General features: G+C 41.9%; 1 protein-coding gene across 3 annotated transcripts in view; it reads right to left on the bottom strand.

Moving 5' to 3' along the window:
* Window positions 1-11,998, bottom strand: part of C34H3orf80 (chromosome 34 C3orf80 homolog) — a 57,269-nt gene extending 45,271 nt beyond the window's left edge. For all 3 annotated transcript variants that reach the window (XM_049105831.1, XM_049105830.1, XM_035710267.2), the window contains exon 1: window positions 10,771-11,998. In XM_049105831.1, the coding sequence (XP_048961788.1) occupies window positions 11,315-11,998 (684 nt within the window). In that variant the 3' untranslated portion in view covers window positions 10,771-11,314. The remainder of the gene's footprint in view (window positions 1-10,770) is intronic.
* Window positions 11,999-14,960: the final 2,962 nt, after the last annotated feature.

Below are 14,960 nucleotides of genomic sequence, written 5' to 3'. Positions count from 1 at the left end.
ATGCTGTTTTGATTATTATTATAATATAGTTTGAAATCAGGAAGTGTGATACCTCCAGCTTTGTTGTTCTTTCTTTCTTTTTTCTTTTTTTTTTAAAGATTTTATTTATTCATGAGAGACACAAAGAGAGAGAGAGAGAGAGAGGCGGAGACACAGGCAGAGGGAGAAGCAGGCTCCCTATGGGGAGCCCGATGCGGGACTTGATCCCGGGACCCCAGGATCACTCCCCGAGCCAAAGGCAGATGCTCAACCACTGAGCCACCCAGGCATCCCTGTTCTTCTTTCTTAAGACTGTTTTTGCTATTTAGGTCTTCTGTGGTTCCATAAAAATTTTAGGATTTTTTTGTCCTATTTCTGTGAAAATGACATTAGAATTTCATAGGAATTGCATCGAATCATTGCTTTGGTAAAATTAACATTTTAATAATATTAATTCTTCCAATCTATGAGCACAGACTATCATTTCATTTATTTGTGTCTTTTTCAATTTCTTCCATCAATGTCTTATAGTTTTCAGTGTATAGATATTTCACTTCTATGGTTAAATTTATTTCTATTTTATTCTTTTGATTCAATTATGAGACTGTTTTCTTAATTTCTCTGGTAGTCTGTTATTAGTGCATATAATTTTTATATATTGATCTTCTGCCTTGCAACTTTACTGAATTTATCAGTTCCAACAGTTTTTTTGGTGGAGTCTGTAGGGTCAATGTGTATGTCTAAATATCATTTTTGTCATTAAAAAAAAGCAACAAAATGGCTTTTAAAACACTTTAGGGAGGGACACCAGATAGCTCAGTGGTTGAGCTCCTGCCTTCAGCTCAGGGCATGATCCTGGAGTCCCAGGATCGAGTGCCACATTGGGCTCCCTGTTTGGAGCCTGCTTCTTCCTCTGCCTATGTCTCTGCTTCTCTCTGTGTGTGTTTCATGAATAAATAAATAAAATCTTTTTAAAAAAACACTTTAGGGAAATAACATTTATGGTGAAATATTTGAAAGTTATATAGTCATCCATTCCTCTAGAATATAACCTATTTTGGGATTGGACCAAAGGATTAGGAGTTAAGAATTACTGTACTGCATTATTTAGGCTCCTTGAAAAATTGTACTAAGCTATAATATTATACCTATACTGAGGATCTAATGTTTATAAACCCTATGGAACATATTTAGTGTAAAAATGGTTGAATATTTTATTCTTGACATTACAGTGTCTTTTTTTTTCTTAACTAAGCTCTACACTCACTGTGAACTTATGACCCCCCACATCGAGTCCCATATTCTGACTGAGCAACCAGGTGCCCCTATAGTGTTTTCTTTCTATAGAAGTTTCTTCCAGGAGAAACTTCTTCCAAATTTCAGTACCAGGAAGATCTGTGTTTCTCTCAAGCACCTGACCTGGTTTTTACTTAAACACCACATCCTTTAATTGAACTCTTCTTTGTATTTCCTGCCATAAAGCTCAGAACCAAGGTATGACCTCATTTTTTTGCAGCTTTGCCTTGGTTCCTTCATTTATTTTTGGAGGATCTTGTTTTGTGTGTGTCCTTTTTGACAAATGACCCCAAATCTGTTTTTTTGGTGGGCGGCTCAATGAATAGTACATGGATGAGTGGATAGATTATGGGAAAATCAGTGTATTCATAGTTTGATTTTTTTTTTTTTTTAACCTTTAGGTTCTACCTTCTGGAGCCCTGTTTAAAAAAAAAAAAAAACGATTAACTCCTATTAACTTGCCTTTTAAGTATTTCATGACAGTTGTATTCCTTGGCTTTCTCTTCTTCAGGTTAAAAATGAGGAATGTCTATATAAACACTTTTATATCAGACTCAGTTCTACTATACCTGAGGTCGGTTTCAATGTCCATTGGGCTGTGTTTACTCTCATTGACTTGCTTTTCTCTACCTGTCTTTTTATTCCCCCAGAAACCCGTACCCTCCTCTACTCCTAACACCCTCATGTCCACTCTCCAGGACCCACTTCCAAGACCAATGCTTCCACTTTGTCCTCACCCACAGCTTCTCAAGATCCAGGATTCCAATCTCCTACTTTACTGGCCTAGCTTTCTATCACTTCTTACCTGTCTCCCACTCCACTTGCTCCTTGACATCAAGATATCCACACTCTCAACCCTTCCCATTTTATTTAGTCTGCCACTCCTATACCCTCCTTGTTTGTCCAAATCCAAGTTTTCCTTTCCTACCCCAGCTTTAACCCGGAGTGTATCACCTCAATTGAAACCAGCTGACGATTTTTTTGTTTTTTATAAAAGTGTTTCTACTCTTAATTTGAATCATTAATGTCCATGATTAACTGGTAAAGTTTTTGAATTTCCACAAATTTATCTGAATTTCATACCAAGAACCCAGTGTTGACCAATGTATGTACACTGGCACTTGAGATACATTTTTATGTCCCAGCCACAATGTTAAGTGCTTCCTATTCATACCTTGATATTATGCCCAGCCGAAGTACATACTCTTCCCACTTTGCAGAAGAGAAAATAGCCTTAGAGAAGTTAAACAACTTGCTTAAGGTCTTAACTAGTAAATCTAGAGTCTAGAGATTCACTTGGGCAGTCTAACTCTAAATCATTATGTTATTCGATATAAAGTTTTAATAAACACACATATTCTACCAAAAGAATATAAATAGAATCTTAATTTAGGAAGCTATTTTGTCCCTATTTCTATATTAGCTGCCACTGAGGATTTAGTGATAGTGTTAGACACTACAGTTCTTGGTCTCTATGCTGAGTATACAAAAGCCACTGTTTTTTAAGATGTTGGACAAAATTTACCAGCTTTTTTAAAGCAATGTTTTTCAATTTTTAAAGTTAATGAAGTCAGACCCAGGAAGGAGACATAATTGGTGTTGAAAGAATTGGCTGAATGAAATGCAAAAAAAAAAAAAAAAAAAAAAAAATTGTGTTGTTTTTGTTAACCATTTCAGGTTTTATAAAAAAAAATTTCTGCATTTCCACAAATAGTTTTTGAGTCATTAAAGACTTCTGGCCAAATTCTATTATATTTTTAATAATAGTTCCTTTAAACAGCAAATAACGGGCAGCCCGGGTGGCTCAGTGGTTTAGCGCCACCTTCGGTCCAGGGCCTGATCCTGGAGACCTGGGATCAAGTCCCATGTCAGGCTCCCTGCATGGAGCCTGCTTTTCCCTCTGCCTGTGTCTCTGCCTCTCTCTCTCTATGTATCTCATGAATAAATAAATAAATAAATAAAATATTTTAAAAAATAAACAGCAAGTAACAAATAATAGCTACCTTATTTTTCTTGTGAAAAAAAAAAAAGTGATTCTAATGTGATGCTATGGAGCTACATCCACAGCTCCAATGATAAGATATTCTGTGAGGTTAAATCTGTTGCATGTTGAAAGTTTAGTGGTTAAGCGTACCAGCTCTGGAGTCAAACAAGCTGGATATGCTTTCTAGATCTTCTACTTATCACCCATGTGACTTTGGGTACACTACTCAGCCTCCCTGTCTGCACTTTTTCTCATCTTAAAATGGGGTTAATAATCCTTAGTTCCTTTTGGGGCACCTGGGTGGCTCAGTTGGTTGGGCATCTGACTCTTGATTTTGGCTCAGGTCATGATCTCAGGGTCTTAATATCAAGCTGAAGGTCAGGCTCCACACTTTGCAGAACCTGCTTAGGATTCATTCTCTCCCTCTCCCTTTGCTCCTCCCTCTGCTTGCTCTTGCACTCTCTCAAATAAATAAAGAAAATCTTTTAAAAAAATAATCCTTAGCTCCTCCCGTTATGAATTTTAAATGTAAGATGCCTAGTTCAGTGCCTGGCATATGCAAGCATTCGAGGAATTATAGTTATCATTGTTATAATTATCATGGTAGCAAGTGAAGAGTGCCACCTTCCACAGCAACAGCCAAGCTTACGTCTAAAATAGTGCACATTTATATTTTACTCTTTGGAAAGACGGTTACAATGGAAATTGCTGCCAAATCTTAAATCAGAACTAGAAATTATATTTAAGGTATAAAGCGAATTGCCAGAACTCACACACAGTACTACAAGTTTCAGGAATTAACTTACAAAATTATTAATTTTAAAAAGACTAAAATAAAATGAAGTATCCCACAAAAAGCTTAGGAGCACCCCCAAACAGAATCCAGAACCTGTAGAAACTTTCAGACTCAAGGGACTGCTGAAAGAAAACTAAGAAAAAGGCAGAACCTGTGGAAGACTTGACTGGTATCAGAGAGCTCCCACTAAAAGAAACAGGAACAAATAAATGGGATTAAGTTTCAGGAGTATGCCAAAACACAAGCCAGACTCAGTAAAAATTAAGAATTCTCACAGGAATGCTGAGAGCACGTAAAATAAAACCAGAACCCATGGAGGACCTGGCAGCCATCAGAGAGCTCCTGTAAATCCAGAGGAACAAACAAATGATGATAATGTTCACAAAAAGCTTAGGAACACTTGAAAGCAGAATCCAGAACCAGTAGAAATTCTAACAGGCATCATCAGGAGGCTGTTGAAAACACCTAAAGTAAAACCAGAGCTCTTGGAAGACCTGGCAGGTATCAAAGAATTCCTGCAAACACCAACAGAACCAGAGAAATAAATAAATGGTTGTGATGTCCACAAAAAAAGCTGAGAACAGTCCAAAGCACAAACCAGAATGATGAGAAAATGTAAGAATACTCAGGAGACGGCTGGGGACAATGAGGAAAATGTAGAGTCTGTAGAGGATCCAAAGGCATCAAAGAGCTTACAGAAACACCCAAAGCAAGCACTACAACCAGAAAGTAACATCGATTCCCTAACTCCCAAGTGGAAATGTAGAAAAGGTGAAAACCTCACTCACAGGTATACAGACAGCTTGGAATGCCTACAGATAACTGGACCCAGTAGAAGATTCAACAGGAAGCTAGGGCCTTCCTTATGAAAACTACACAGCAAATGGTGGAGTCCAGAATACAAGGCAATCAAGCAGCAGCTCAGGACAGCTCCCAGGGAGAAATGTGAATCTGCTGAACTGACAATAATCAGGAAACTTCTGAAAACTTATGTGGGAAAGACTGAACCCAGAGAAGACCTAACAGGCATCAACAGACAAAACACCTAGCAAAAGAACTTGACAAGTGTCAAGAACCTCAGACACCTCCAAAGCAGAGATGGGAATTGACAGAAAACCCTAGAGGCATGAAAAAAAACTTAGGAAAACTGCTAAGGCGCATCCAGGAGAAAATCTGGCAGACGTTACAATACGTATAGCAACTCCAAATTTTAAAAGCTTACTCACATCCTTACTTAGTAAGGATCAAGATACATCACAGAAATTACAAGAAAAACCTAAAATATTTATAATAAAATATGTGAAAAATACTACTCAGAAAACCAAGTAATAGAAAAAATACCATATACAGAATGTACATATTTTTCAATCAAAAGAAAATGTAGATGACCTTGCAAAAATTTTTTTTATTTTTTATGTTTTTAATCTTTTTTATTTTTTTAAAGATGTTATTTATTTATTCATGAGAAACACACACAGAGAGAGAAAGAGGGGCAGAGACACAGGCAGAGGGAGAAGCAGGCTCCATGCAGGGATCTTGATGTGGGACTTGATCCCGGGTCTCCCAGGATCACACCCTGGGCTGAAGGCTGCACTAAACCGCTGAGCCACCTGGGCTGCCCCCCAATTTTTTTTAAAACACCAAAAGAAAACCCAGAATCAGCAGTTATTAGCACTTTGTTGAAACCATCCGGAAAAAAGAAAAATTCATTTGAAGACTTCAAACAAAAGACATGATATTTGGAAGTTGACTAGAGTGGATTTGAAGAAATGTTTGACTCAGTGAACAAAAATAAGGATAGGCCAGGAGATTTCAGTCAAGAAAACTCTTGTAGTCCTTGTGAATATAATCCAAAATTAATGCCTCTGAACCTGAAGAGGTGTGGCCTAAGAACATGCAAAATAGAGGTAGTCAAAGAACAAGATCTACTCTAAAAAATACAAGTTTCAAGAATCTAAACATTTCCCTAGTCCAACAGATAATGTGCAGAAATGAATGTAAAGAAATATGAGCTTGATTTGCAAGCAGAGCTGAGTCAGCACTGTCCCTATATCACAGACACAAATACCGAACTAATCTAGGACTCAGGAGTCTCACTGCTTCTATCAACAGAAAAATCTCAAATAAAGAAAAAATGAAAAGATTACTGTGAAGAGCTTCCAAGAGAAAAACTCAGAAGATGGACAATGGAAAAAGAGAGAGACTGTGACATTAGAGGAAGAGGTAAACTGGTATAGATCTATAGGGATCCGATCACTCAGCAAGTTCAGCAGGGGTTATGCACATGGAGAAATGGGACAAGCCAATGAACAGTTTGAAAAAAGCTAAACCTACAAATGAAGAAAAGATATTTTTAAGACCCAGGAAAACAATAAAAATTAATTTTTATCTGGTAAAATCTTGTGTCAATACAGAAGACAAAACTCCCACCAACCAAAATAAAAGAGGTATAAATCTGGAGGATTCCAATTCTTTCTATGATGAAATAAATGTAGCCAACAAAGAGGCAGAAGATAAAACTACTCACAGTTCCTCAGATAAAATTTTAAACAATACACTACGGAATTCTTCAAGTTCATCTAGAAGTAAGAATAAAAGAAACGTAAAGTTAGAGGTGCCATCTAGTGTACCCAGTAAAACAGTGGTACAATACACAGGAGTTGAGGAGGAGCCCATGCAAAAATTCATAAGAATGTCAAAGATACAGTGATCAGTAGAAAATCAAGCTATACTTGAGGCCTAGAGGCTCAAATAAGGGCTTGTCTATAAAGATAGAAGAATATGATCACCTATCTAGTATAACAAATAGAACGTCTATGAGCAGGAATAAGAGGAGAACAGTTAACCATTCCTCAGATAAAATGACACAGAGGAAACTACAAAGATGCCTGTGAGAAAAATCTAGAAGCTTAAAGATCAGCAGTCAATGGAAAAATAATATACTTGAGGTTTGGAAGACAAAATAAGGTCTCTGTCACTACTAAGTTGCAAGGGTCTAATTCTTTGCCCTTATAAATACAGCAGAGAGCACATTTTTAGGGAAAGGTAGGGAGAAAAGTGCTGAAAATCTCTCCAGGAATTTCAAGTGAAGAAATAAAAAGATAAAAAGGCAAATCAAGAATTATTGTTTGAGATCTAGAAAAAGGAAAATTCTAGCTAGAGAGCTGCAAAGATACGATCATTTGCTCAGTGATCATTCGCTCAGATAGAAAATCTCTATGGTTAAGAACGAGAAATATGTTTACAGTCCCTGAGTGGATAAAAAGGAAAAACCACCTGGCTCAAAACTAGAAACCAACACAAGCAAACAGAAAACAAAGCACACTTTGGAAAATAATGTTTACCAAAAGAAGAAACTTTGTTCAAAACACCAAGCCATAACCAGAGTGATTAATTAAAGCACAGAAAAGAACAAGTTGGAGACAGATGGGATGTGTTTTAGGGAAAACTAATACAATTCAAAGCAAGGTAACAACATACAAAGAAAGAAAATAAGAACTAAAAGAGATCAAGACAATGAAGGTGTTTAGCTAAGGAGCTGAAGAGGAAAATAAAAGTGATAATCTTCAGTTGGATGGCAAGCATAAATGTCCTCCATCGTATAATTTATGCCATAAAATTAAAAGTGAATTCTGTAAGTAAAAGAAAATAAATAAAATTAGGTTCTATATATATTTAAATACAACCAAGTATTGGTTTTATTTGACTTTTGATTATTTTACAGGCAAAAATTTTTAAAAAGAGACATCCTTTCCATCTCTATGGAAGAAAGGATGTCTTAATTTCTTACAATTAGCTGATTACTAGGTCATTCTTTGTTGATAAAATACCTTCCCTTAGCCTACTATTCTTTACCAACTAATGAAAGGAGAATGAAAAAGTAAATTGTAAACTGGTGAGGTCAAATACTAATTGCCAAATATTCTATTACTGATTGGTTGGTTGTCCGCAACTTACAGTTTTGGAAAGGTGGTTAATTCAAAATAAAACAACTTATTGTTTCTTTCAATATGGAAATTAAAATTGCGTTTATGAAATTTTTACAGAAATCAATGCAGAACATTATTTAAATCTGAACACTGCAAATCTGAACACCGTATTCATGTTTATTACGTAATAAGCTCCAGCTGTGAACTGTTTTCCTTTATTAATTCCACTTGAAACTGTATACATCAAGTACAGCATTGAGGTACTTAGCATACTGCCTTTTAAACTGTTGAGGCCATATCCTTAATATTCCCTTCAGCTTTTACAATTGAATCTTGTTTTCCTTATATAGTACACCTCATGCCCTTTGGCATAATTGCCAAAGCCATTTTCCATGGTTGAATTAATGGCCTCTTGAAACTATCATTCTATCTCAAGAAGACATTTTCCCCTTGTTATTGAACACCACCAACAAATTGCTTTTACGCAACAGATTATTTTATATATGTGTGTATGCATATATAATATTTATCATTGAAAAATATGAAAAGTCATGCTTTTAAGCAACTGATGATTTTATAGAGATATATATAATCTGTGCCCTCACCTATATATAAAAAATATTGAAAATAAGTAAAATCTGTATCTCGTCATGAATTATTTTTAGGTGAGAGAATAACTTTTCTATATTAATGTTTTCTACATTTGTTTCCTACTAGTTCTAGGTAATAGTTAACTTCCAGGTGAAATTTATAAAACTGATACACCTAGATACCACCCTTAAGTATTTTAAAAATGTTTCTATCCAGATATTCCAGCATTATGAATATATAGGTTCTGTGTGTATAAACATAGTGTGTTATATATGTGTGTGTGTTACCATGAAACATGCTCACTTATCAATAACAAGGATAGTTTTTAAGAATTTTTCCCCACAAACTTGTGCTTGGTAAATCAATGAAGTGCAAGAAAAAAACCAGAGTAAAAAAAAATTTTTTTTAAAAAGAAAGAAGAAAAAAAAAACAGAGTCAAACTCATTTTTATTAAATGAGAGATGCGCATAAAAGCTTGAGTGATGTGTAGGAAAAAAACAAGTGTAAAATTTGTTGTAACTTTAAAATTCAGTAGAACTTCACTGAATCATAAGTGTTACATTATAGACATTCCGCATTTTAGGGAGAGAAATGTTCCATAGTTGATGCAAAGGAAATACACTTTATAAGTGTATTTTTACAAGATTTTTGTTGCAAAGCTCAAGATGCTAGTAATAGCAACAACATATAGACTATACTTTATATACTGGTACTTGGATATTTATGTTGATGTTTCAGATAGGGGTGAATTTTAAGAAGTGTCTAAAACAGTATACCCTCAAAGGATAAATCATTTAAAAGATTATGGCTATACTCCTGTTTGTTTGGTGGGTGGTATTAACAGTCACATGTAACTAAAATTTACGGTGTTTGAATAACATGAATATATGCAATTATTCAATATGATGTAATTTCATTAAATCTTGTACCATTCTCAATTTAAAGGCTCACTTCCTTATTGTTTTGCCATTCAAAACCTACAATTGCTTTTAAATAACAAAGATACACATTTCATATTTTAATACATTGCCACATAGTCACACATCTGATACAATTTGCACAGAGAAATATTTTAATGTTTTTCTATGTTTTACTAACACTTCAAATGATTTTAATGACAGGGTCATTATCTTTTAGAAGTTTAGAGTAAACCATTCTCTTCTATTACTATTCACACATTTTAAGATTTCTTAGAACTGTCGGGCTTTTTATATTCACTTTTAAAAGTTTAAATCATTTTCTCAAATTAATTTCTCAATTAAATCACTTCTCAAGTTAATTAAATCCATCGCGTCTAATATAATCTCAGGACTGCCAAACTTTTTCAATCATAAGAACAATGTTTCTAGATACATAGGTGAGGTTCACGTGTAAAATCGTTCTTAATGTAACACTCATCCTTCCCCAAGCAGAGAAACCTTTTTCTTTTCCTTTCATGGCAATCATAAACTGTAATAATTATATGGTATACAGTGTGTATCTTGCACATAGACAATGCACATATGTACATTATACATAATGCATTTCAATACGGTATTTTATATTACCATTTGCTTAAAGGCCATGTCATAGAATGGTAAAACGGATACAATGACATTTATTTTTTTTCTTTCGAGAGGTTTACTAAATCCTTCTAGAGTACATTGCTTGCACAATTATGGCTTTGAAGAGAAGTCACAAGTTCTTCTGTTTTGTATCATTGTTGTGGAATGTACTTTAAAATAAAGGGGAAAGTGCATGACATCATGCTTCATGGTATGGCATCTATGTATCAGTCATTTCTACATATAACTATGTGGTGAATGATACAATCAAGACCTAGGCTACACAATCTATAGTTATTACAAAAAGTCATATATTATACCACAGTACTAAAAATAAAATATATTCTTCTCAAATAGTGAAAATAAGATATCCTTCATGTGTTTTATGCCACATGTTTTCTTGTTTGACCATGCCTTCCCCCCCCCCAGTGGTAAATGAAAGCATGTCCAATATTTTATTAAACAATAATGACAATTTCCAGACCATTAAGGCCTTTAAAAAAAAGAGAGAGAGAAAAAGACGATTATCTTGTCATTAATTGCACAAATACACTCCTGATACGTTCAATACATGGCAAAAATATAAAAATAAAAGACAAGTTAAATATAAATGTCTTCTCGGTTATTGAGAAATCAAAAGTCCACCTGTACCTCTTAGGGCGAATGCGGTCTTCGATAGGCCTAAGTGCCGCGTCTTCCAACAGGTGCAGCACCTCCCTGGGGACCACGGGGGTCCCTCCCCATGCGGTGAGCCGTCAGCCGTGACTCTGCTTGGCGGAGAAGATGCGGGGGGCCAGGGAGGGGGTTGGGCCCGAGCCGGGCGCTGCTCCCCCCGCCGCGCAGCCGTCTCCGAGGCTCGTCGCCCTCCGCTCCGGGGGGGGGGGGGGGCGGGGGGGCGTGCGCTGCGCCCCTTTCCCCGCATCCCTAAGGTCACAGCCCTTCTCCCGCCGCGCTACACGGCGCCCGTGTGCTCGCCCGTTCGGGGACCAGGCACTTACGAGGGGGCTCGGGCCGAGGGGCGCCCCAGCTGGGCCGTCGCCCCCGCCGCGCGCGCGCCTCACGTTTCCTTGAACCGAATGAAACGTAGGGAAACTTGAAGATCCCGGGGCTCCAACCGGGGGGGTCCGAGGCCGTCCTGCCCCCCCCCCCCCCGGGCCCCGCTCAGTCCGCGCGGTCCTCGGGCGGCCGCGGGCGCTCAGATGCGCGGGAAGCGGCCCTGGGCGCCGTCGGGCTCCGCGAGCACCGACACGGGCAGCACGACCTCCCCGGGGCTGAGCTGCTGCAGCCGCATGGACTCCTCGTAGGTGGGCAGGTACTTGACCTCCTCGTAGCTGGGCAGCTGCAGGAAGCCCGGCGGGACCACGCGCAGCTCGTGCTCCGAGGCGCAGGCGGGGGCCGCGCGCCCGCCCCCCCGGGCCCGGCCGCCGCCGCCGCCGCCGCTGTCCAGCAGCGAGTCCTGGGAGCCCGCGGCCGCCTCGTCGCGCAGGAGCGCGGGCGAGTCGTCGTCGTCGTCGCCGCGGTCGGGCGGCCCCGCGGCCCCCGGCGGCCCCGGCCGCGCCTGGGCGCGCGGGTACCTGCGCGGGCTGGGGCAGATGATGCGCTGCAGGAAGTAGCCGATGGCGAAGAGCACGAGCAGGATGAGCAGCCCCGAGAGCTTGCGGACGAACCAGCCCACGTTGTCGAGGAAGGCGTGCAGCGGCAGCTTGCAGCAGCGCACGGCCGTGGCGTTGGCCGCGTCGCAGCAGCGCTCCCGCTCGCCGCACGCCAGCTCCGCGCAGCCCCCGCCGCCCCGCGAGGGCGCCGCCAGCGCCAGCAGCAGGAGCAGCAGCAGCGGCGGCGCCACCGGCAGGCCCTCGGCGCTGACCCCGGGCCCCCACATGGCCCGCGCCGCCCGAGCCCGAGCCCGAGCCCGAGCCCCAGCCCCAGCCCGAGCCCCAGCCCCAGCCCGAGCCGGGGCCGCGGGCTGGGGGCTCCGTCCGTCCGCGCGGCCGTCGGCCCCTCCCCGGGGCTCCGCCGGGCCCCGCGCGCCGCCCGCCGCGCCTCCGCCACCTGCGGCCGGAGCCGTCCTCCCGCGGCCGCGCTCGGGCGGGAGGAGGAGCCCGAGGCGCCGGGGCTGCCGTGGGCGGCGGCGGCTCGCCCCGGGGCGGCCTCGGGAGCTCCCGACCTTAACCCCGCGCCCTCGGAGCCGCCCAGTGAGGCCGAGGCAGCCCGCGCGCGGCCGCCGAGGGCATCGTGGCCCCGCGCTGCCCCCGCCCCGCCCCCGCCCCCGCCCGCGCCCCCGCCCGCGCCCGCCGCGCCCGCCGGGGCTGGAAGGGTTAAGGCTCCGCGCGGGGCCCCGAGCCCCCGAGCCCCCCGAGCCCCCGAGCCCCCCCGAGCCCCCCGAGCCCCCCGAGCCCCGGGAGCTGAGCAGCGGCGCTCGTCCCCGCCAGGCGGGCGCGGGGGCTCTCGCTCGCGTAGGTGTCTCCGTGTTAAGTGATTGGATTTCCCCGGGAATGTTATTTAAGTGGACCTGCGACTAGGATTCGCTTACCGTCTTTCTTGTGATCTTTCTGATTAAAAATGGATGATGGCCATTAACGGCTAGCGCAGCCTCCGCCGCCTCGGAGCTGGGGGCTGGGGACCGCCCGAGGGCTGCGGGCAGATGCGTGGGGCTGAGGGGTCGGCACCCGGGAGCCCCCCGGAGCGGAGGATGCCCCGAGGGACTCCGGGCACGGCGCGACCGAGCGGCCCCGGCGGGCAGCGGAGCTGAGCCCTCTGCCGCGCCGACTCCGCTCGACCCAGGACAGGTCGGGGGACACCCGTCTCCCATCTCCCCAGCGGCGCATCCGTGAGCCCCCACTGCGCCCGCCGCACAAAGCAGGGATTCGGGGTAGAAGGAGGCCCCTTTGGCGTGACACATGTCTGCGAAACGTCGGAGGGCAGTTGTAAGTGGTTGGCAATGTTCCCGAGCATCGATCTGCGTATATAAAGGGTCTTCCTCAAGGTTATTCTTGTTTGCGAAGTTTGCTTTTAAAGGGAGTCTGTGCTCTCACTCAGCACGGGGGACAGAAGACTGGTCGTTGCAGTCACCACTCCCTGGGGATGGCCCACAGCGCAGGCGGGAGGGAGGGCCGTTCCCGCGGTTCCTGACCCGCAGGGCACGTCCGGGTGGTGTGGCCTTCTGCAGCCTCTTAGAGCGACAATGTGGAGAAGCCGGGAGCTTGCGCTGTTATTAAGGCAGACTGGAAGAGGCAATTAGCTGTTTAGGATTAAGATGTATTCATTCCCACACCCTTTAAACACTAGGACCCCTGTAGAGAAATCAACAGCAAATTCCATAGTCATTGAGGGGAAAAAGTAAAAGCAAAGGACAAATATGAAGACAATCAGGATTCAAATGTAGGTCAGATAAAAGCAGATTTCTTGCAAAGTGAGTCACACCGTATCACCTCAATAGCCTAATGGACCAATGTTAGGGGCGGTGGCCTTTCTTCTTCTGGAGAAGCCTGGAAGTGTCACTCACACAAGTTACTTCACGTGAAATTTGGTTGAGCACGGGTCCCTCTTTCTAAGCTCTCCTGAAGCCACCACGTTTTCTGTGCCATGGTCTGTTTCTCTCTTGGGACACTTTAAACCTATTTTGTAAAGCTTGATTATCAAGGGGTTTCAAACTTAGTCCAATAATCGAGTGGAAGTGATTAATTTTTAAACAATGAAAACTCTTTTTTTTTTTTTTATTAAACCCATTTTTTTGGCAAATTTACATTGAACATTTTCTATATTCAAGGAACTCTGCTGGATGTTCATCATTATGGGGGGTGGGAGGGGGAGATTCTTTCCCTAGCATGGAATATGCCCAGGTCTGCACTGTCAGCTGCCACTAAATGGAGTAAAGAACAGACTCCACAAAAGGCAACAAGTGGCAGTTTCCTCTTTGGTCAAAACTTATTCTCACTTTCCCAAAGAAAAACTAAACTAACAAGTTTCAAACAATCTCAAGGATGAAGGCAGTTCATAGCTTGAGATGGGCTTTGACTAAGAAGTTGGAAAAAGCATAAAGACCTCTTTGGTTTTCATTATCTGATCGTTTAGGATTTCTGTTAGTGGAAGTAGGAACAGTGGCAAAAATAAAGGAGGAGTGGCATGTTTGGTGACACATAGACGAAAGTGCCTTGCTTATTGTTATTTTGAAACTACTGAATGAACAGCATTTGAATGGTTTAATTTCTATCTGCCTTTAAGGAGTTAGAATTTGTTTGCATAATATTAGGACAGAGTAGAAGAACAACATAGATCTTATATGAAATAAAACGTTGGCAGAGTTACTTGTATGAAAACAACGAAAAGGATGAAGTCTGCAAAATGAGTATGAAATGGATTTTTATTTGATTTTTTTCTTTCCAAATTGATAGCCTCAAAGTATCATCCATTAAAGACCCTCCGCAGAAACTGGCGCCTCTGTATTTCTTCTCTGACCTCTCAGTCTCACTTAATTCATTTTTACTTGTAATGTAATTTATAGTGTACAACCTTTCGAAGGAAAGAAACACTACAGCTTTAAAAGCTCCAGAAAAAGATCTGAGCTTTATTACTCAGCATCCTTATTATTTATATTTGCTTAACACACAGACGAATGGGGTAGACTTAGCTCACAGAAAGTCATAAATTCAACTTAGCGAGGAAGATAGAAAATGATTACATGTTCCATAGAATAACTGAAAGATAAAGGAAGATCACAATGTAAAAATTAAAAAATAAATCTTATTTTGTTGAACATTGGCACTAAAAGTGTGTGCAAGAGATAAAAACAGGTGGAAGGGGGATGGGGACTGACTTTTATACAAAAAAAAAAAAACATGGTC

Source organism: Canis lupus, chromosome 34 (assembly GCF_003254725.2).
Source record: "Canis lupus dingo isolate Sandy chromosome 34, ASM325472v2, whole genome shotgun sequence".
NCBI lineage: Eukaryota > Metazoa > Chordata > Mammalia > Carnivora > Canidae > Canis > Canis lupus.
The sequence above is the reverse complement of the archived record's forward strand: the minus strand, read 5'-3'. Positions and strand labels throughout refer to the sequence as shown.